Source organism: Pelophylax lessonae (genome assembly GCF_965119305.1).
Source record: "Pelophylax lessonae genome assembly, chromosome: 12".
NCBI lineage: Eukaryota > Metazoa > Chordata > Amphibia > Anura > Ranidae > Pelophylax > Pelophylax lessonae.
In genome coordinates, this window is record NC_138779.1 from 169952369 (window position 1) to 169975566 (window position 23198).

At 43.3% G+C, this 23198-nt stretch overlaps 1 protein-coding gene across 4 annotated transcripts in view; it reads left to right on the forward strand.

Annotated features, from left to right (window-relative positions):
* PPFIA3 (PTPRF interacting protein alpha 3) overlaps positions 1 to 23198 on the forward strand; it is a 417083-nt gene that overhangs the window by 252402 nt on the left and 141483 nt on the right. For 3 of the 4 annotated variants that reach the window (XM_082273791.1, XM_082273792.1, XM_082273794.1), the window contains exons 14-15: positions 2188 to 2408; positions 18455 to 18677. In XM_082273791.1, coding sequence (XP_082129917.1) covers positions 2188 to 2408; positions 18455 to 18677 — 444 coding nt within the window. The remainder of the gene's footprint in view (positions 1 to 2187; positions 2409 to 18454; positions 18678 to 23198) is intronic. The other variant, XM_082273793.1, reaches the window with a different exon arrangement.

The following is a 23198-nucleotide window of genomic DNA, read 5'->3' on the forward strand; positions in this document are numbered from 1 at the left end:
AGATGGTCCCCATAAGGGTGTCTCAGCTTCCAGTACAACCATCTCTAGATAGACCCAAGCTTAATTTACTGGTGCCACTCAAGGCTCCACCAGACCCTCAACCAGGGGTTATGTAGCAACCCCTTGGAGTGCAGACAAGGTTCCCTAACTAAGCTCCATGGGTGGAGTGAAATGCATTGGGGAGGGCGTGGCCTAGTTGGAGCTCGGGTTGAGGCTGACATACACCTTATGGGGTTTTGCAGACATGTGCATCTTCCAGTACTTTTCCCTTACATCTCTAGATGGATTTAGCAAATCATTTTATAGGCCTGTGCCTTGAAACATCGGGATTCTTCTTTTCCCCCAAATGTTCATTCTAATAAAGCAAAACTTGCTTATTGGAGCTTCCAGGGCTTTCCACCTTTGACTTCTCAGGCTTGTATATTTGTGACCTGATCTTGCAGCAACACCTTTACCAAGTTATAGTGGGTGAATGTGGCTGCAGCAATGGATATTAGCTTTGGCTGCATGGTCCTGCGGGCATCTTTGTGATCTGATGTTTTTTTTTCATGGGCTGCAAGTGTTACCCTTTGTTATTTTGTTTTTTTTTCCTTGCTCCCCCTCAGGTTTTGGGATTGCTTTTAGACGTCCCACAGGTTATGATTCTACAGTGCTCTTTCCATCTATGGACGATGGAGAAAATTTTTTTTTTTGCATTGCTGTAAAATCTTTCTTTCCAGTTTTTATTCTGGGACACAATTCCCTACCTTCTTTTTTTCTAATTCTAGTTTCACTTTTGCATCATTTTCAATCTTCCTGTAGGCAGCGGTATACACACAAATTATGATTCTACAGTGCTGTGTCTTTTAATTAACATAATTGAAAACATTTTACAGTGAGTACAAACAAAACTTTTTAAAGCGGAAGTATCGTCACTTTTTTGCCTATTACCTACAGGTAAGCCTATAATAAGGCTTACCTGTAGGTAAAATTAATATCTCGTAAACCTGCAAGGTCTAGGAGATATTCGCCCTGCATGCAGCCACTGAGAACAGCGGCACATGCGCTCTGAAGGTCCGGCGGACCTTCAGAGCTCTTTGCCGGTGTTCCGTGAAAAAACCATACCCGTGAGAAAACCATACCCTCGTCACTTCCGGTGCACCTATGGAGGGTATGGATTTCTCACAGTAGTGTGTGTAATGTTATACTTGCCGCCGTTACATTAAAACAGCTCCTCTGCAACATCAGTCATCTCCGCTGCTATCCCTGTCACTTCCCTCATCTCGGCTAATAAATATAAAAGCGGATCACGGAGCCGAGATCGCCGTCACTTACATTTCATACACCCGCTGCCGCTTTTATATTTATTAGCCGAGATCAGGGAGGTGTCAGGGATAGGAGCGGAGATGACCCATTTTGCCGCCAAACTGTTTTAATGTCCGCAAGTATAACATTACACACACTCCGTAATAATTTCATTCCCTCCGAGCATGCGTACTTGTGAACTTCTCTGCTGTGCAATGACGTATCCGGGGCTCTGAGCATGTGCACTGCTGCGCCGCTCAGCTGTTTCAGACCGGAAGTGACGAGGGTATGGAATTCTAACGAGGTATGGTTTTTTAACGTTACACCGGATCCTTGCCGGAAAGTGACTCCCGCGCGCATTTGCGGAAGTGACATCATCGCGGCTCCGGCCACTCACAATGTCGGAGCCGCCCATCCCGGAAGAGACGCAGAGGGAACGTGACAGCGGTGTCCGGGCGACCATGTAAGGGCTTCGTTTTAAGGTAAGTATTTCATAATGAGGTAGTATGCGATGCATACTAGCTCATTATGCCTTTGTCGTGCAGGTTGTTTTTTTTTTCGGTGAGGATAAAACCGCTTTAATTGCCTTAAAACAAGGAGGATTATTTGTATTATTCCACTAGCATTAGCTATGCTATAAAAATGCTGCTTTACAGCTGATTATACCTTGAAGATTGGTTCATGTACTGTATAGCTTGCCTTGCTGGATAACAAATAGTTTCCTATTCCAGCACTCCTATTGTTCAAAAGTTTGATTTGCAAATTTTATCATGCACATTTCTAAACAATTCGTTTTTCCCAGTATTAATATTAACCCAGATGTCAACATCCAAGATCTGTGGAAATCATGTCTTTTCTTACCACAAAATGACTTCTTTCTTTATCTCAACCCTTTCCATTTAGATTCAAACCCTGGATGAGCAGGACTGGGAGCGGGCTCAGCAGGCCAATGTGCTTGCCAACGTTGCACAAGCATTTGAAGGTGACTTGGATGGCTCTGATGAAGATGACAGAGAGACCATATTCAGCTCAGCGGACCTTCTCTCTCCAAGCGGCCAGACAGATGTGCAGACCCTTGCTATCATGTTACAGGAACAGCTGGAGGCAATCAACAAAGAAATCAAGTATGTAATGATCACTTGTTTAGAATGCTCAATTTCCTGCAAAATAAAATAAAAAATTCTAGTTTTTATTTACACATGAGGGAACTGTAGACATATTAGTGCACACTTGCAACAAAAAAATATATACTGTCAGTGATACGTTTGTTATTTACCTTCACATTCAAATTTTCAGGGCATGCTTTCAGGGTATACCCCTTTTTTTCCAGGGTCCAAGCAGTACTAACACACAAAGTTTTAGCAGACTGTTAAGACCATCCCTGAGAAAAAAATACACACACAAACATGCGTGCAATTACAAGTTAAAGTAGCGAAGTGGCAAATAGCAAAAAATGCCCTGATCATGGGGGGTAAACCCTTCTGAAGTTTAAGTGGTTAATGTCTGTGTAAATTCAGTCTTTTTTGTCATTCTGGCCTGTTTTGCTAATGTAAGATCCTTGGTTGCATTTTTTGCATTGAAAAAGATATACAAAATTACTGGAGGTACAGCTGTGGGATCCTTTAACCAGTTGCTGACTGTTAACAAGGCAGATCATGGTTCTGACAGGGGGGAAGGGATGGATTCTGTGTTCCTGCAAAGCAGCACATACAGTACACAAAAGCACTGTCTAGGAACACATTTAACCCATTGAGCGCCCTAGATGTGTAACCCTTTCCCAGCCAGTGCCATTAGTACAGTGACAGTGCCTATTTTAGCACTGATCACTGTATTAGTGTCACTGGTTCCCTCAAAGTGTCAAAAGTGTCAGTTGGTGTCAGATTGTCTGCCACAATATCGCAGTCCCACTATAAGTTGCTGATCGCCGCCATTACAGCTTAGACAAAAAAGCTGTTCAGTCGACGGGATTGCATGAGGACTCGGGGGGCATACAATGCGATTAGAGGAGAAGTGTTTTAACCTCAGGCAACGTGGCGGGTTCTTTACTGTTAGGGCTACAAGATTGTGGAATTGTCTACCACAAGAGGTGGTTTCTGCAGGAAGTATGGTGGCTTTCAAAAGACTATTAGACTTACATCTCAAGGATCAGAACATTCAGGGCTATGTGAGATGATTACAGCCACACACACCTACACAGGTTGAACTGGATGGACTATTGTCTTTATTCAACCTCACCTACTATCTAACTATGTAAAAAAAATAAAAAACAAAAAACGTATAAATATATACCATGGTTTGAAGGTTCACATAAACCAATTTTATCAATGCTTATTGGGATTTTGTTTACTAAAAATATGTAACGGAATACATATTGGCCTAAATTTATGAAAAAAAAATATTTTTTTATTAGATATGTTTTATGGCAGAAAGATAAAAAATATATACATATATTTTTTTCAAATTAGTGGTATTTTCTGTTGATAGTGTAAAATAAAAATAAAAAATGCAGTGGTGATCAAATACCACCAAATGAAAGCTCTATTTGTGGGGGGAAAAATTACATAAATTTAATAAATTTAATTACAGCGTTGCATGACCACGCAATTGTCAGTTAAAATAGTGCAGTGCATATCGCAAAAAAATGGGCTGGCCTTGAAGGGGGGGTAAATCTTCCAGGGGTCAAATGGTTAATATTAAAGCTCCCTTTTGCATTTGTGACACTTTCTTGAATTGATTTGGCTGCACAGTTGGAAGCATTTATTATTGCAAGGCTTAGTTACTTTATTTGGGTTTCTGTAATCAGAATGAAAGTGGTTGTAAGGGTAAAAGGTGTTTATGTTTTAAAAACCTTTTTTTCCATGTACTGTAAAATATTTAATATTTTATTTATTTTTATGAGGGACAGCCATACATTACATATGCAGGCTCTGTTTTCTGCTTTACATTGCTATGTAGTGGTCATACTTTACTGATCCTTCTTACAGTTCGAGTCTGCTGATTCAGTAAAACCAATGTACAGTACTCCCTGTGTCACTGAAATTTTTTCTTAAAGGAAACCAGGGCTGGATTTATATATTTTTTTTTTTGTCCAGTGCAGCAGCTACCTTGTGTGTGTGCTCCCACCCAACCCACAGCATACAGCTACCTAAACAAATTTACCTTGATATTATAACATAAGCAAATTTATGATCATAAATACAGAAGTTAAAGCAAAACCAAAATAAAGCATTCGCAACTAGGGACATATCCGTAAAGACAACACAACTAGTGTTCCGAAACAACCAGAAACCAATGCAAAAACATAATATACTATCAACACAACCAGTACCATACTGACACAAGCCAAATAAATGTCCAAAGAGACGCAGTCCATACCATGCTCACACATGCAGGAACATAATCACATATGCTATGTTTATGCTTCGTACGTGATGGAAATGCACGCAAGATCGTGCGACTTACCAACATGCACAGAAACAGCTGTTACGGCTCTTTTGTTGGAGAAAAAACCCTTTGCCAGAGTAAGGCCTCTTTCACACGGGCGATCCGATCCGCCTGTCAGTTTTTCAGGCGGACCTGATCAGATGCGTCATACATTCCTAGGGAGCAGCGAGTGTCAGTGGAGACATCTCTGCTGACACCCACTGCTATCCGATCCGTTCCAATCCTGTCTGTGAAATCCGGACGGATGGAAACCCTATTTTCCATCCGTCTGGAGGATCGGGTCAGATGGGATCGGAGGAGAACGGATAGGCGGTCCATTCTCATCCGATCTCCGCATAGAGGAGAGTGGGGATTTGACTGCTCCGTCTCTGCACACAGAGCGGAGATGGAGCTGTCATCCGCCTGCTCAGTGGGGATCAGCGGATCAAACCCCCACTGAGCAGAACGGACTCCGTTGGGTGGTGTGCCCGTGTGAAAGGGGCCTTAAAGGTACTGATCTGCTAGAAAACTCTGCTAATAATGCAACTCAGCTGGAGAATATAACTCATGATACTGCTCTGGTGGAATGGGTTTCTATACTGGTAAGAGTTGCTGAAAGTACTACTCTGCTGGAGAGCTAAGCTGATGGTATTAATTTGCTGAAAATGGTATTGTTCTTTTGGAGAAGAGAGTTAATGACACAGTTCTGTTAGAAGGTTAAAATGATTGTAAAGGATTACATTTTTTTTTAATACCAAACATGTTGTAACTACTTGCTCTGTGCCCTGGTTTTGCACAGAGCAGCCCTGATCCTCCTCTAATGGGGTCCCTGGCCAACACTCCTGACACCTGGTTGTCTGGACCCAGCCTGGGCACTGTACTGGATCGAGGTCAGGCTCAGATAAGTATAGGGGGGGGCGCTGCACGCAGAAGGCTTTTTACCTTAATGCATACAGTGCATTAGGGTACAAAAAAACTTCCTGCCTTTAGAACCACTTCAAATTTAGGGTACTGCTCTGTTGAAAAGCTGATGGTAATCATAGACTACAGGGGGGCTTAGGGGTCCCCAATATTTCTAAATATTATGCACAGATTTCCCAGCTGACCATGCTTCACGCGGTGTCGGATGTTCCCCTTTGGGTGTTTCTTGAACCCCCCAATTGTGACCCACTCTCAACACAATCCCTGCTCTGGCTACCCCACAAGTTGTGCCCCCCTTCTCTGAGTCCCCCGATGCTTCATGGCTTACGGATTTGGGACTCAGTTTGATATTCAGGCAACTTGATGTCTACCTTCTTACCATTGTTGCCTATCATAAACTACCCTTATTTCCCCCCTGGCTTATTGGAACCCGAGGGTTCTCATGGTGGACATCCAAGGGCTTTACGTGGGTCTAGGACTTTCTCTCCTCTCGCTCCTTCCCATCCTGGAGGGACATTCAGGAATCGCATGGGGCCCTTAATGGGGAACACTTCCGCTATCTCCAAATGAAGCACTGGATCACAGCTCTATGCCGTACCTCCACATATCCTTACCAAAAGACCTTCTTTGAACATACATGACCACATGCCCCAGGAGCCCCGGGTCTCATCTCATCCATATAAGCCTCCCTAAGCGGACGCACATCATCAGCACCCCTCCCCTATATATATATACGTATATATATATATATATATATATATATATATATATATGTTACAATGGGAGCAGGACCTCTCCAATAGACAGGGAAGACTGGGGGAAGGCCTGGAAGATGGTAGCAAAATGCTCATTCAATACAAATACACTGGAGGCTGCATACAAGGTATTGTTTATGTGGTACTGGGGACGTTCTGCATAACTGGTGGTCCTGCCCGAGACTGGTGGGGTTTTGGTCCAGGGTTTTTGGCTTGCTCCAATCCCTTTTCCATGTCATGATTCATCGAGATGCAAAACTAGCCCTCTTACACTGTCCATTCCCTGGGCTGTTTGCATCCCAACAGAAGTTGGCCACCTACCTATTTATCTCAGCCAAGCGGACCATAGCCCAGGCCTGGAAGACCCCAAGTGTAGCCTTCCAAGGAGTAAAGTCTTGCATGTCCGCCCTGATGATTCAGGAACAAATGTCCAGCATCGCAAACGATTCACAAAATTTGAATTCTCAAAATCTGGGGACCATGGATTTTTCCCCTCACTCCAGAAGGCTTGTGTGAGCCTCCTCTGACCGTGCCCGGTGGCGTCCCTAGGTCCGAACTCACGTCCCCAAGTCCGAACTCACGCCTTCTCTCCTTTCTCTCCCCTCTTCTTAAGCTATAATCTCTTCCCGCTCTCTCCTGCTGGCCCCCTAGATCTCTTCTCTACCTCTCTTCTTTATATCTTCAGGAAACTTACAGGGCTGGTTCCAGAGTCAACCACCCCAGAGTTGCGCGAGATTGGGCAATGGTGTGTGATTTACAGCATTACCTTGCCCTCTGGGGAATTCCCCCTCTATTCTGTCTTTTGCCCCAATACATTAAGCATTTACTATTATTATCTCTACAATGATGTATACATTTCCGATTTATGCTACAATTTTATCCTTCCTGTATTACCTGAACATTTGTAGCCCCTGTGTGCACGATATTTGTGCTGTATGGATTTCTATACTCTCCTTAAAAAACAATAAACATATTGAAACAGAAAAGCTGATGGCACTGCTTTGATGTGATGAAATGCTGATAATTATGCTTTGAGGGGGACGGGGGTGTTGTTCCTATTGCTGACTGATTGTGGTGATCTGATGGTGCTGTTCCAATGGAGGGTATTGGTTCTGAGAGGGTCAGTCTACTAGCCCCCCTCTGGTTCCACTTGTTAATCTCCATGTCGATACAGGAAAGAGAAAAAGATTTAGGGACTGACAAGTGGAAACGTTGAGTGATGGTAAGGGTCAAGGAGATCCACTTTCCCAAAATGGCTGTTCTGCAGAAGGCTTCAGAGGAGCATTTCTTTTGATTGGAGTAGTAATCGATAGCAGGGGCAGAAGTGGTAGGTGTATTCTTCTTTCTATTTAGGTAGAGCATTATTGGACATTGTTTAGTGTTGAGAGAGGGTTGCTTTAATGTACTCTTCTACTTGCCTGTTGCCTTTAATGAAGAGACCATGCCTAATTCATATGGCTATGTTTATAGCATTATCTAGTTAAATACTTTCTTTCTCATCGCTTTGCGTATATTGGCATGTGTGAGTTGGTACACACTGCAAGATTGCTCTTCACAACTTCCTTTGTAAATGATAATACAGTTACAGATACCTGCAGCTAGTAAACAAGTTTTTTTTTTTACACTTCTAGTTGTTTGTGCATTCCACTTTGGGGTGTCCCAGGCAGCTGTGCATGAAATGCCTGTTTGTCACATTTGGCTAAGGCTGAAAATGCATGCTAACTGACACTATAACAGATGTCAAATATCACCTGAACGCACGGCATGCATTTTCTTACATTTCCAAGTTAAAAACGCAGCCTGAAACTGGAAAGTAAGACCGCATCCTTAGTTGTACCTTAAACAAAATGGTAAGCATCAACAAAAATATTACTGTACTGTAGAGTACTGAAAGCATACTACTGATATAAACAATGTTTTTTTCACCATGATTTGTCTTTATGCTAACTTTTGAAAATAACCAATGCTGTGCTTTTTACAGTGGACACAGTGGCGTAGTTTGTGTGTGTGTGTGTAGCCGCGGGCGCAAAATTTAGAGGGGTGCTGTCCCGAATGTGCTGGGTCCCAGGGCCATTTTTAAACCCCTTGTTGTCATGGAGAGTCCTGTTTTAGTGATGGCAGGAGCACAGCAACAAATCCACATCGGGCATCTATCTCCACATGGCCAGTGAGTGGGTGGCCCCTCAGATGGAAAGTGAACAGATAGACCTGAGAGCCTAGGAGGGAGAAGAGCTTCACCACCCCCTAGACCCCCAAAGAGGGAAACAGCAGCGGGTGAAACATCCCTGATGCCTTCATGAACCTGGACTCCCCCTCTCTCTCTTACTCCTCTCTATCAGCCCCCCTCTCTCATCCCCTCTCTCTCACACCTCCTTCTCTCTCAGCCCTCTCTCTCTTTCTGCCCCCCTCTCTTTCAGTCCTCCTCTCTCTCACCCCCCCCTTCTCTCTCAGCCCCCTCTCTCTTTCTGCCCCCCTCTCTTTCAGTCCTCCTCTCTCTCATCCCCCCTCTCTCTCTCAGCCCCCCCTCTCTTTCTGCCCCCTCTCTTTCAGTCCTCCTCTCTCTCACCCCCCCTCTCTCTCAGCCCCCTGTCTTTCACAGCCCCCCTCTCTTTCTCAGCCACCCTGTCTCTTATGCATGGGGTTAACCACAAAATGTTCTGTTGCTAACTGACATAGCATTAGGAGGTCTGGAAAGTGCCAGAGTGCAGGACCCAGTATGTGAAGGTCACATTACAGGCTAGTCTGCAGTTTACAAGTTCTGTAAGGTGGGTATTGGGCATCAAAAGCTAGGCTGAAGAAATACCATTATTCTTCAGCCCAAAGGCTTTACTTACAAAGGGAATCTTCAGAGGATTGGCCATACCAGAGGTTGTGCACAAAACTACACAGTACACAACAGTCTCGTAAGTGCCAATAGCAAAGCCCTAAAAGTCACATTTGAGGCTATTACCCAAATCTTTAGTCCAGCTGCTGCTAAGGATACGCTGATCTGGATAGGGATTAGCTCAAAGCAGTAGACATGTACAATTCGTTTGGGTCCGAATGTGAAATCGGACACATTTTTGGTTATTCATAGATTCGGATGTAGCCGAATCTCTGAATGAAATGGTAACAAATTTTGTTGAAATGTATTGAAATTAGTTTTGTTTATTTGTTTTCTAAGGAATTCCAAATTTTCGGGAAATGGTCAGTCAAAAAATTATCTACTGATTCGCATTCTATGTAAAGCATAGCTGGTTGTTAAGGAACAGGCCGAGAAGACGGCAGCCACCTACTTAACAACTAAGGACTCATCAGCTGTCAGCGGCTTCCCCACTGAGAGCTGAAATGTAAATAAAAGAATGCCAGCAATAGAAAAGTCAGAAAAAAAAATAGGGTCCCAGCCAATCCATACCAGGTCCTTCAAGGTCGACCACTGACTTCATTGGGTGACTCCACCACCCCTATTTAGTAAATATCAGATGGAGGAGCAGGCAGTCAGCAGGAAGCCTTGGACGAGCCCGGTGCTTTTTTTTTTTTTAGGTCAGGCTGTGCGGTGGGCAGCGTGATTGACTATGGATCTACATCGGGGGACATTTAATTCGAAAAAAAAAAAGGAATTGTCAAAGACGAGTGTACTGTTTTTATTCACTTTTTATACTTTTTTGGTGACTACCCCATATTCACATCGGGGGGAGGGCAGTATCTGGGGGCCCCCTTGTTTTTTTTTTTTCCTGACTTTTCTATCACCAGCATTATTTTGTTTACAAAGCTGACGAAGCCCGCTGACAGCTGATGAGTCATTGGTTGTTAAGGATGCGGCGGCCCACTCCTTAACCAGCTATGCTATTCTACACCCAAAATTCAAATCAGTAGATAACTTTTCAACTGATCCAAATTCGAAATGTTCCAAAATTTGGAATTCGTTAGAAAATTAACAAATTCATGACAAATCTATCTGAAACAAATTATTTTTTTTGCACATCAAGCAGCCTGTTTGAAGTCTTGCTTGATGTTACCAAAGAAATATAAATAACGTAAAGAGCTAATTAAATTATGTGCTGACAAGGAGCATAATGAGAAAAGGAGAAAACAGAATAAGAAGCAGATGAACTCACCACTGTGCTCCTTTTCATTCACTGTCCAGTCACATGCTGGGGGCAGGACCATATTGCTCAGAGGAAGTGGACTGAATGATTTTGGCTGTTATTCATCTTGGATGAATTAGGACATGTAAAGTTATGCACTTGGAGGCTAAAAATATGCATGCATTGCACATCCTAGGAGTACAAATTGGGGAGTCAATGGTTTGGAAGGATCAGGATGTACATAGACTCGATGATAACATGCAATGCCACGCTGCCGTTTCCAAAGCAAGCAAAATACTTTCTTGTATTAAAAAAAAAGGTTATAGATTCCAGAGAGACATACAGTTGTGTGTGGATGAGGCTATTTATCTTCTCAGATGGTAAAGCTGCCCATTCTTCCTGGCAAAAAGCCTCCAGTTCCTGTAAATTCTTGGGCTGTTTTGCATGAACTGCACGATTGAGATCTCCCCAGAGTGGCTCAAAGATATTGAGTTCAGAAGACTGAGATGGCCAGTCCAGATCATTCATTTTATTCTGCTGTAGCCAATGACAGGTCAACTTGGCCTCGTGTTTAGGACCATTGTCATGTTGAAATGTCCAAGCACGTCCCATGCGCAGCTTCCGGGCTGATGAATGCAAATTGTCCTCCAGTGTTTTTTTGATAACATACTGCATTCATCTTGCCATCAATTCTAACCAAATTTCCTGTGCCTTTGTAGCTCACACATCCCCAAAACATCAGCGATCTACCTCCATATTTCACTGTAGAAATGGTGTACTTTTCATCATAGGCCTTGTTGACTCCTCTCCAAATGTAGCCTTTATGGTTGTGGTAAAAATTAAAATTTTGGTCTCATGACTCCAAATGACTTTATGCCAGAAGGTTTGATGCTTATCTCTGTGCTGTTTGGCGTATTGTAAGAGGGATACTTTGTGGTATTTGCGTAGTGTAGCGGACTGCCATTCTTTGATACTGCAGATTTACCTTTATGCTCATTCAGACTGTCTCTGTGCCCCTTTAAGACTGTTTTCAGAAGGGATCAGCCTCTCCCAGGAAGTGGAAGAACAGGATTGTGGGAGATATAGTTCTGTATTGAGAGCAGACTGTTATCTGGATTACTGAAGGAACTGTTCTCTCAGGGAGCAATGAGGGGAGTGAAGGATCATGGGAGAGTGAGGGGAGTGAAGGATCATGGGAGAGGCTATAAACCTATCTGCTCCCCAGTGTGAGCTCTCTCTTGCTTCTGGGACTCAGCCAGTACAGACCAGCCTGAGAGGTGTGTCGGGACACTGTCAGTGATTGAGGCCTAGTACATGCGGCCTAGTGAGTGCAGAGCTCATCCTCAGCGGTGCTGATGCTGGTGACTACACAGAGGTAGCGGATCCAGTGGAGCTGAACAGAGAGCAGGCGGAGACCGAGCCGACTGACGGGACAGCCGAGCATCGATCACTCCCAGACGCAGGAGCATGGGAGGGCTCATCACTTGTGTCACAGGATCATCACATCTGGACACTAACAAGTGGAGGAGTGCCTGGTGAAATCCTAATTGCAAGTATATTCTCCCTCAATAACACACTGACTGCAGACCGTATTACACACATTAGTACCCTGGGATTACAAATATCACATTGAACAGTGATAAGAGCTCCAATTGCCGGTGAAGACTTAGCAAGGCCTTGCTAGGAGAGGGGATACAATACTTGTTTGCCTTAAAGGGGACCTGTTACAGTAATTTGAAATACTATCAGTTAGCACCAATTATAGCTGTGGTCAATCTCTGAGGCCTTCCTTTTAGGCCATAGTCATTTTACATTGCAATAGTATTGACAGACATTGCTGATATCCTGTTCGGTTGCTTTATTAATGAGTTTTTGATATTTCTTATTGATAATTTACATTCATATTATGTCAGTCTGCTGAACCTCAGTGAGTTTAGTGGGGTTTAGCTGACTGATATTGGTACACTCTTTTATCACCAAGTTATACCTGTTAACCAGTGAGTTATACCTGTTTATCTCCTCAGTAAAATAACAACACATCATTTATATTGTGTCAATGTGTTCTTAAAGGTGTATACACTCATAACATTACCAGGTGTGCCAGTGGGGTGGAGCTTGTTCTTGGGACTGAAAGGCAGAGTGCGGGACACGTTTTACTTAAGCAGCTCCTGAGAGGGTAGCGCTACAGTAGTAATGGCTTTCTTCTGGCGACTTGACCATGCAGCCCATCTTTCTTCAAGTGCCTCCTTATTGTGCATCTTGAAACAGCCACACCACATGTTTTCAGAGAGTCCTGTATTTCACCTGAAGTTATTTGTGGGTTTTTCTTTGCATCCCGAACAATTTTCCTGGCAGTTGTGGCTGAAATATCAGTTGATCTACCTGACCGTGGTTTGGTTTCAACAGAACCCCTCATTTTCCACTTCTTGATTAGAGTTTAAACACTGCTGATTGGCATTCTCTATTCCTTGGATATCTTTTTATATCCCTTCCCTGTTTTATACAGTTCAACTACCTTTTCACACAGATCCTTTGACAATTGTTTTGCTTTCCCCATGGCTCAGAATTCAGAAACGTCAGTGCAGCACCTGATGAAGGATACAAGGGTCTGTCAGGAGTCCAGAAACTCATTGACCTTTTATACACAAACTAATTACAAGCAAACAGATCACCGGTGAGGATGGTTACCTTTAATAGCCATTCAGACCCTTTTGTGTCAACTTGTGTGCATGTTATCAGACCAAAATCACCAGGGTATGTAAACTTTTGATCAGGGTCATTTGGGTAGTTTCCATTGTCATTATGATTTAAAATGAGTAAACACAGTTGATTGATAATAAATGGCTTCAGCCAAACACTAACCATGAGTGCAAGAATGTTTTTTGTGTTATCATTCATATTCTCGGAAAAATAGCCAAGAAATTAAATTCTGCCAGGGTATGTAAACTTATGAGCACAACTGTAGCTGTGCTCCTGTACTAAACATGGGTAGTGCCTCATCTGGAATATGCAGTTTAGTTTTGGGCAATAGTTACATAGTTAGGTTGAAAATAAGTCTATCTAGTTCAATCAATAGAAAACAAATAGAAAACCTCCATATACACAATCCTATACCCACAATTGATCCAGAGGAAGGCAAAAAACCCAATAAAGCTTGATCCAGTTTGCTCCAGTGGGGGAAAAAAATCCTTCCTGATCTCCCCAGAGGCAACCGGATATTCGCTGGATCGAAATACCCCTGGTGTTATTACCTAAACATGGTAGTATCTAGTTACTTTGTTGCATATTGTTCAAAAAAAGATATTGGGTAACCATAAAAAGTGCAGAGAATGGCATCCAAACTGCAAAGAGATATGGAATAGCTGAGCTACGAGGAAAGATTTACAGAACTGAGTTTATTCTCTCTTGAGAAAAGGTGATTAAGGGGGGATAAGTATGTATAAATACATAAGTGATCCATATATTAACCACTTTAGCCCCAAGCCTATTTTTGACACTTTTTGTTTACAAGTTAAAATCAGTATTTTTTGCTAGAAAACTACTTAAAACCCCCAAACATTATATATATTTTTTTAGCAAAGACTCTGGAGAATAAAATGACGGTCATTGCAATATTTTTTGTCACGCGATATTTGCGCAGCAGTCTTTCAAATGCCATTTTTTTGGAAAAATTACGAAAAATCACATTTCACTGCATTTAAAAAAAACTAAGCAGTAAAGTTAGCCCATTTTTTTTGTAAATTGTGAAAGATGATGTCACGCCAAGTAAATAGATACCCAACATGTTACTGTTTAAAATTGCTCACATCCGCGGAATGGCGACACTACGGTCAATAAAAATCTCAGTGGGCGACGCTTTAAAAAATTTTAACGGTTACCAGTTTAGAGTTAGAGTATAGCTCTTTTTTTTAAAATTATTGCTCACGCTCTGGCGATCGCAGTGATACCTCACATGTGTGGTTTGAATTTAATTTGCGGCGCGACTTCCATATACGTTTTCTTTCGTGCGCAAGCTAACAGCGACGGGGGTGGCAAAGTTTTTTTTTCCTATTTATTTTATTTTTTTTTAAATTTTAACACAGGTCCCGGTGGGTCGGGAGACCCAGGCAGAGCCACGAGGGGGGGGGGGGGGAATGTCCCCTCCCGCTCACTGGGGTAACGATCGAGCGGCTCCCGAGCCGCATCGGTCATTACCACCAGAAAGCCGACCGCCGGCTCTAAAAAACGGTACTGGGATGATGCCTCTAGCTAGAGGCATCATCCCGGTATAACTACGCAAAGTCAGCCGACGTAGGTCTATGTCGCTGGTCGTAAAGTGGTTAACTTGGTGTAGTGTTATTCACTTTAAAGAAGTATTTACCCAAAAGCAAACATTTATTATATTGCAGCTTACCATTTCTTAGATGGAATGGCTGCATTAGTTTTCTATTTTAGGCTTTCTTTCTTCTATTTTTATCTGATGATCTGCCATTAAATCTGTTGTTTTTCAAAAGAACAGACTCTCTTCCAGATGGATCAGTTTATCTCAAAAGAAAAGTTTGGAGTTTGGCTTAAGTTTGTTAATGCATCTAAATCTGCTATAATGTCTAACATTCCCCTCCTCCCCAGACATAAAATTCTGTTGTCCAAAGGTGCCCCCTGTGCTCCCCCATCCAGAATGGGGGTGCTCTAATACAGGAGGTGTGTTACTGACCAGATAATCAGGTGAAAATGGATGGAAAAAAGAGCTATATATATATATATATATATATATACACACAATGCAGCCACCACATCTAATGATTGGTAAGCTTCAATATATTACATTTTTGGGTTTGGGTTTAACCACTTAAGCCCCGGAAGATTTTACCCCCTTCCTGACCAGGGGGTTTTTTGCGATTTTTTACTGCGTGACTTTAACGGACAATTGCGCGGTCGTGCGACGCTGTACCTAAACGAATTTCACGTCCTTTTTTTCCCACAAACAGAGCTTTCTTTTGGTGGTATTTGATCACCTGTGCGATTTTTTTGATCATGCGCTATAAACAAAAAATAGCGTAATTTTTGCAAAAATAACAATATTTTTCACTTGTTTTTATATGAAATTCCCCCCCCAAAAAAATGTAAAAATCGAAATTTTTTAACATTTTCAGCCAAATTGTTTTACGCTACATATGTTTGGTAAAAAAAATCGCAAAAAGCGTATTTTGATTGGTTTGCGCAAAAGTTATCGCGTTTACTAACAAAGGGAAAGATTTTTGTCATTTTTGGTGTTTTTTTTTTTAACGAGTAATGGCGGCGATCTGCGATTTTTTTTTGTGGTACTGCGACATTGCGGCGGACAGATCGGACCCTTGACTGACATTTTTGACACTTTTGGGGGTACCAGTGACATTACTGCAGTAATCAGTGCTATATATATGCACTGCTACTGCAAAAATGACACTGGCAGGGAAGGGGTTATCTGTATTGGACAGGGAGGGGTTAAGTGTGTCCTAGGGGCGTGTTTCTAACTGTGATGGGACATGTCTCCTAGTGTAAAACCAAAGATCAACGGTTCTACATAGTAGAACCGTCTGTTCTTCATTTTTACACAGGGGAGAATGACAGGCGGCTTGTTTACATTAGCCGCTCTGTCTTTCTCCCGCTGTACCGGCGATCGTAGTGTGACCGGCGGACATCGGGTCCGCCGGTCACACGCCCGCACTCCTCTGTGAACGAGCCGAGGCGGGCGTGCGCCTCAGCGGGCGCGCGCTCGCCTGCTATTGGCTCTAAAAGGAGTGACAGGCGAGCGACGTAGATCTACGTCACTTTGCCTGGCCGGGGCTGACTGCCGCAGTAAATATACTGTGAGCAGTCGGCAACCGGTTAAAACCGTTAAGGTCATCACAAATGGCACCCTTACATTTAGAGAAAAAGAGGTCTTCACATACATACAGGCTTTTCCACAGTAAGAGATATGAAAATGTAGAACAGACTCCCTCCAGAGCTGGTTTAGGCCAGCTCAGTAGATTGTTTTAAACAAGAGCCGGATGCATTCCTAAATGAACAAAGATAACAAGATATTAACATGTATAAGTAATAATAGTAGGGAATTTATTTTTCCCCTCCTGAAAAAAAATTTGACCATGCTTTAAAGGATTTTTTTGCCTTCCTCATCAACTGTGAGTATAGGATTTTGTGTGTGACATGTTTCTATTTATTTACTCAATTATTTTTTCTTTCAGTTAAAACTAGATGGTCTTTTTGTAATCTGGCTATATACTGTATGTAACTATCTAGTAGTGGAAAAGAAGTCCTGGGGGGTGGTGAGCTTTTCTTGTTTCTATTTTTTTAAATATATTTTGACATCAGTTCCACCTAGAAAGAAGAAACTGAACTCTGGAAGCTGTGCCCAAAAAGGCAGGCAGAGGACAAAGGACTTACTCCTATTGACTGTGGTCTCAAAAGAGTTGATCTTTTTCCTGTTACTGACTTAAAGAATAAGTCCAGTAAAAACCTAACTAACGTTAATCCTGCTCTGTGCCACATTCTAAGACTATTCTATCTAACCCTGTAAAGCAAAAATTGTTTGCACAGAGTGGTCCAGAACCTTCTCTTTTGCGGTCCCCAGCTGGTGCTCTCGGTGTCATGAATCTGCGGTAGTGTTTCATGCCCTGACTGTCTGCTTACCTCTCTGGTCTGTGTATCAGCTTTAGGGACCGTGCTCTCACACTATATTAACCCGCACACTGCAAGCCAGCTTTGTCCAAGCAACAATTGTTTGAAGACTTCCCTGAGTGTTTCTTGCTGTGTGCTCTACATCTGATCTCTGTGTACTGACTTTGGCTTGTTCACCTGGTCATCCCTGTCTGCTTGTTGCCCTGACCTTTGGTTTGTCCTTCTGACCATCCCTGTCTGCTTGTTGCCCTGACCTTTGGATTGTTCTCCTGACTATCCATTGTTGTCCTGTACTGCTGCTTCCTCTCCATCCATCAGAGCCAGCCGTGAGCGTGAGCTGCGAGACCTTGGGGGTCGCGACCTGGAGTCAGCTGCGACCAAGTCCATCCTCAGCATCAGAAGCTCTGGTGAAAACCTGCTGGCTCTTAGACTCTCCGCCCTGGGGAATCTTATGCTCTAGCTCCCTGTCCAGGACCGTGGCTGCGACTCTGTGTAGCTGCTTCTCTGAGCCATCGACCCTCAGCAGTCAGCCATTGGGTTCACAACCTATGCAGTACGCTCCCCGTCACTTAGTCCCGCAGATGACGCTGCCAATCGGCTACTTCTCTTCTCTGTGCACCCCCATTGAAAGCCGCTTCCTACAGTGGCAGACCTGAGGGCTTGCTCCCGTTCAGGCTGTGTGTGACCATAGACACACACAGCATGACTCGGTCCCGTCCCAATTCATTCCTCACAGAATTTGGCTGACAGCAGTGGGAGCCAACAGCTCCCTTCTCAGAGGATTTTATTGATAACAGCTGCAGCCTCTGTGTCCTGTGAGAAGAGAGAAAGGAGAGCACCGCTGCAGACGGGCACAGTGTTGGATCGAACTCGGACTCAAAAAAATGTCCTGCTTTTACAAATACTTTCAGTTACTTTGAAAAAAGGCCCACTTGGAGTATTCTTCATGTTTTTTTTTTTATAACATTAATAAAAAGGATTGCACAAGTAAGAAAAAAGGTGTGCTTTAATCCACATTGAAAAGTAATTCATTTCTATTTGACCTAGATGCCTCATAGTTATTGGCAGCCCTATACCTGGCAATACATTTTGCTTTCTTTTCTACTCGTTTACCTCATTTATTACATTTATTGTTGTATCCCCAATTAAACTGCACCTGCTGCCAGTTGCGTTATTGTAGAGAATCTTGTTAGGCGAATGTTAGACCTGGATGATATAAAGTTTAGGTGGGGATCTCTTACCATTATGTTAATCTTTTTTTTATTTTGTATTTTTCATATGATTGTGAAGTACAACAAAATGTGTCAGTGCTAAACACATAACTAGTAATGGTATTTTTTTTCTTTCTTTGTCTCTTTTTGCCAGACTTATACAGGAAGAGAAGGAGACTACTGAGTTACGCGCCGAGGAGATAGAGAGCAGGGTTACTAGTGGAACTCTTGATGGATCTCTGGGACGTTACCGCTCCGCTAGTTCTATTCCAACTTCTGTCACCACTTCTACTCTGGCCAGCCCCTCCCCACCCAGTAGTGGACACTCCACCCCACGGATTACCCCCCATAGTCCAGCTCGAGAAGGCGAGAAATTTGTGAGTATACAGTAGTTTTCTTCTTAAATTTGTGATTCTAGCTAATGTTTTAAATCTGGTAAATATGTTTTTTTGTGTCTTCATCCATTTCATCGCTAACCTGGTGTTAGCTAAAAGAATGGGAGACTTGAACCTTTTCCACAAGACCCAGGGCCTTTCCTACCCTTACATTGCCAGGACACATGAGGATGCTGTGTGTCTCATGTTGGCCCATCTAATGTTGGCAAACATGTTCCCACACCTCCTAATTATTTTTCTCTAATAGTCTTTCAGGGCAGCACCTGAGAGATAGGCTCCTCCCACCTGAAACAGGAAATACATTAGTCCACCATTATAAAAAAAAAAGTCAGTCACACCTTCAGCCTCAGTTTGATTGTGTTTCCCCCAGACCCACGAGAGCTACAACAGTTTGTTATTTTCTTCAGTCTCTGTACTATTTGCAGGAGGCTCCCTGACTAGCCTCCCATCCAGCTCAGCGAGCCTTGAGCAGTGCGGCTCAGGGGCAGCACACCGAGGTGAGCAGGCCCCCACCTGAGGTTTCACCCTACTGAGAGGTATTCAAACATCCCCCCAGTTTTCAAGATGCTGGCGGTATCCCCCCCAAGACTGTACCTGGTTATGTCCCCGAGTTCTTCCAGGCTGGTCCGGCCAGCCTCAACAATCCCTCCCCCGGATACGGTTGTGTGTGGGGGGGGAGGGCTCCTGCTCATAGGATATGGGTGAGAGTGAGCGGTGCTGACCCCCGCCCCCCTCGGGCACTTGTCACTGCTTCCTGGAGCTCCTCACTGGGGAGGAGTAAGATGGCGGCAGGACTTCCGGTGAAGCGCTTCCGGTCCGCGGCCATCTTGACTGGCTCTGACGTCACTTCCCGGCAGCCTGAGAGGCCACGGCGTGGTTCTCAACGGGAAATTCGAAAATGGAAACTGACAGAACATATGGGGTCCCCTTCTTCACTTGAAAGGCTGACCATAGGATATCAGGATGGGTCAATACAGGTATGTCCACCAACCTGTATGGTGGTGGGGCTGGAGCTGGGCAGGAAGCAGTTAAAGGCCCCTATTTACCCCTGTTGAAAGGGGTGGGCATTCTGGTGAGTGCAGTTCCTATGGGGGACCACGGGTGAAAGCACAGAAGACACAGATACGGTGTAACACTTGCACAGAATTTTGTTGGCACAAAGGATACATTGGAACATTTACCATCACAATAAATAGTTGCCAGATTGAATTGAATGAAGCACTATACGGACTATAATTGATTGCAACTGTCACTTTTTTGCACTATTTGCACATACTGGGCATATGCAAATATACAACAGGGATTGGTAACCACCACAAAACAGTCCCCCTGGTTGACAGTGATTATAAGCACTTTGGAGATTTTTCATAAGCACGTTGCATATAATTTACATGTGGTATCTTATACTTGTGATTTGCAGTTGTTATATATTTATTTATTTATGCACAACAGCACCTTATGAAAAACACCACTACATGGGCAACATTTATTTGATTTTATTTATATATTTCTTTTCACATATTGTCACACATTCCCTCTTAATAGGTAGTGCTACAAACCAACATTCCACATTAATACTCTCTTTATCTAAGCCGTCTGTCCCTAAGAGCAAAAAACAATGACGGTCCCTGGACGGTGAGAAGGGGAGAGCTCCTCGCCCACCAGAGGGGGAAATCAGGGAAAATGCAGTTTCTCCTTTGCCAGGTAGCAGTAGGCTACTTGATAGGGTTCTCCTCTCGCCTCCTGACCAAGTACCTGAGAATCTTCCTAGTCACAATGGATCGGCAGGAGGTGCATCCACATCTACTGATAGGAAAAAGCTATCTAAGATGCCTAAGATTTGTGGTGCTAAAGCCGGCTTACCCTCCACATTTTCCATACATAGCTCTGCCGGTTGGCATCTCGTCAGTACCCAGGATCTGCTCACAGCTAAGGTCCAATCCCCTATAATACCTAAGACAGCTAATCATAGGGCTAGGGCCAGGTCCAGACGAGCTGCTATTCTGCGAATCAGCTGGGGAACAAAATGCCAATCTTCAAAAAAACATATCTTGCTTGCAGGGGCAGAGTAGGGACCAAGTAAAGCTGCTACTATCTGTGAGACCCCATACAGGAGTGAGCCAGAGGGGATCTTGCTTTAGTCACTTATGGAATTTCGACATACGGCCTCATCTAATACTTCCAGGCATACCAAACTTCCTGTCACAAGGGTGGATCACCCACCCGAGCCACAAGGGCATGAAGTATTCGGCCTGGTGCCTGAAAGGACGAGGTTACAGAACAAAGGTCTGACTAACAGGCATCTGACATCATCTTAGCCAGCAGAAAACCGGTGACTAAAGCCATCTATGAGAAAGTGAGAGCAAAGGAAACCCTGTCAAGGGGGCTATTCCGGCAATCTTAGATTTTTTGCAGGAATGAGCGGACAAGGGCTTTTCTCATACCACTTTGAAGGTTCAAGTGGCAGCCCTGTCTTCCCATCTAGAGATTAGGCTGGTGGAAGACACACTCATAAAAAGGTTCCTTTTCTCATTAAGGAAAGCCACATCCATAAGGTGCAGTAGAACTCCAACATGGGACCTCGCCACTGTACTAAAGGGATTCCTCCTGGTACCCTTAGAACCATTGGAGGATAGTTTGGATAAATACCTTACACTAAAAACAGTGCTCCTGGTGGCATTGGTATCAGCGAAATTCATGCTCGATCCATTCTAGAACCTTACTATTTACAGTGCTTTGCGAAAGTATTCGGCCCCCTTGAACTTTTCTTCCTTTTGCCACATTTCAGGCTTCAAACATAAAGATATAAAACTGTAATTTTTTGTGAAGAATAAACAACAAGCCCATGATCACTCTGGATGAACTGCAGAGATCTACAGCTGAGGTGGAAGATGGTTAAAATTGATGGGAAGATGCATGGAGCCAAATACAGGACCATTTTGGAAGAAAACCTGATGGAGTCTGCAAAAGACCTGAGACTGGGACGGAGATTTGTCTTCCAACAAGACAATGATCCAAAACATAAAGCAAAATCTACAATGGAATGGTTCACAAATAAACATATCCAGGTGTTAGAATGGGTAAGTCAAAGTCCAGACCTGAATCCAATTGAGAATCTGTGGAAAGAACTGAAAACTGCTGTTCACAAACGCTCTCCATCCAACCTCACTGAGCTCGAGCTGTTTTTCAAGGAGGAATGGGCAAAAATTTCACTCTCTCGATGTGCAAAACTGATAGAGGCATACCCCAAGCCACTTACAGCTGTAATCGCAGCAAAAGGTGGCGCTAGTATTAACTTAAGGGGACTCAATTTTTCAGTTTTTTATTTGTTAACAAAGTTTGAAATATCCAATACATTTTGTTCCACTTCATGATTGTGTCCCACTTGTTGATTCTTCACAAAAAAATTACAGTTTTATATCTTTATGTTTGATGCCTGAAATGTGGCAAAAGGTCGCAAAGTTCAAGGGGGCCGAATACTTTCGCAAGGCACTGTAATTTTGTCAGATAAAATGATTATCACACCTGACCCTTCTTTTTTACCGAAAATCTCTTCAACCTTCCACAGAAATCCAAATTCTATGGATAGTAGGAAAAGAATCACTTATAACAAGCTGGATGTAAGAAAGATCCTCCTGATAGCTTACCTCAAAAGAACTAAAGTATGGTGAAAAACAACTGCGCTATTCATCCTTTATGCAGGAGTGAACAAAGGGAAGTCGGCTTCAAAAAATACGATAGCCAGATGGATAATGCCTGCTATGCAAACAGCTTACCAAGCACTAAACTTCGCCCCGCTGAGCGGTGTCACAGCCCACTCAGCCAGAGCTTGGGCATCGTCAAGTACAGAAAGTCAGGGCAACACCGGAGCAGATCTGCAGGGCAGCAACATGGTCAAGTTTCAATACCTTTGCAAGGCATTACCGTATCGACCAGCTCTCCAGCCAAGATCAGATTTTTGGTCGCAAGGTGCTCCAGACTTTTTCCCCTTCCTAGTAAGTATTGCTTGAGACATCCTGTCAGGTGCTGCCCTGAAAGACCATTAGTGAAAACAGAGTTAGGTACCTGGTAACTCTTTTTCCAAGAAGTCTTCCTGGGCAGCATCCATTCCCGCCCTAAACAACATTATAAAAGGGGCTTTAAGGACTCAAAGAGCTTACTGAGGAGTCCTTCCGTACTTTAATATTACTGAGGCTGAATATATGACTGACATTTTTTTATAATGGTGGACTAATGTGTTTCCTGTTTCAGGTGGGAGGAGCCTATCTCCCGCTTCCCTGGAAGAATTCTTAGAAAAGTGTTACCAGGTACCTAACTCTAACTTTTTTTCCCAAAACATTGAGGGATTTACCTCTCTTCTCCTAATAGGCGATCTAAAGCTTTCAATTACTTTAAAACACGCTAAATTAATATTGTAAATCTTCAGGAACCAAATTGCCTTCCTCTTCCTATGCATAAAGAAAAAGATAAAAATCACGGTGTCATCACCTCAGCTGATTATAG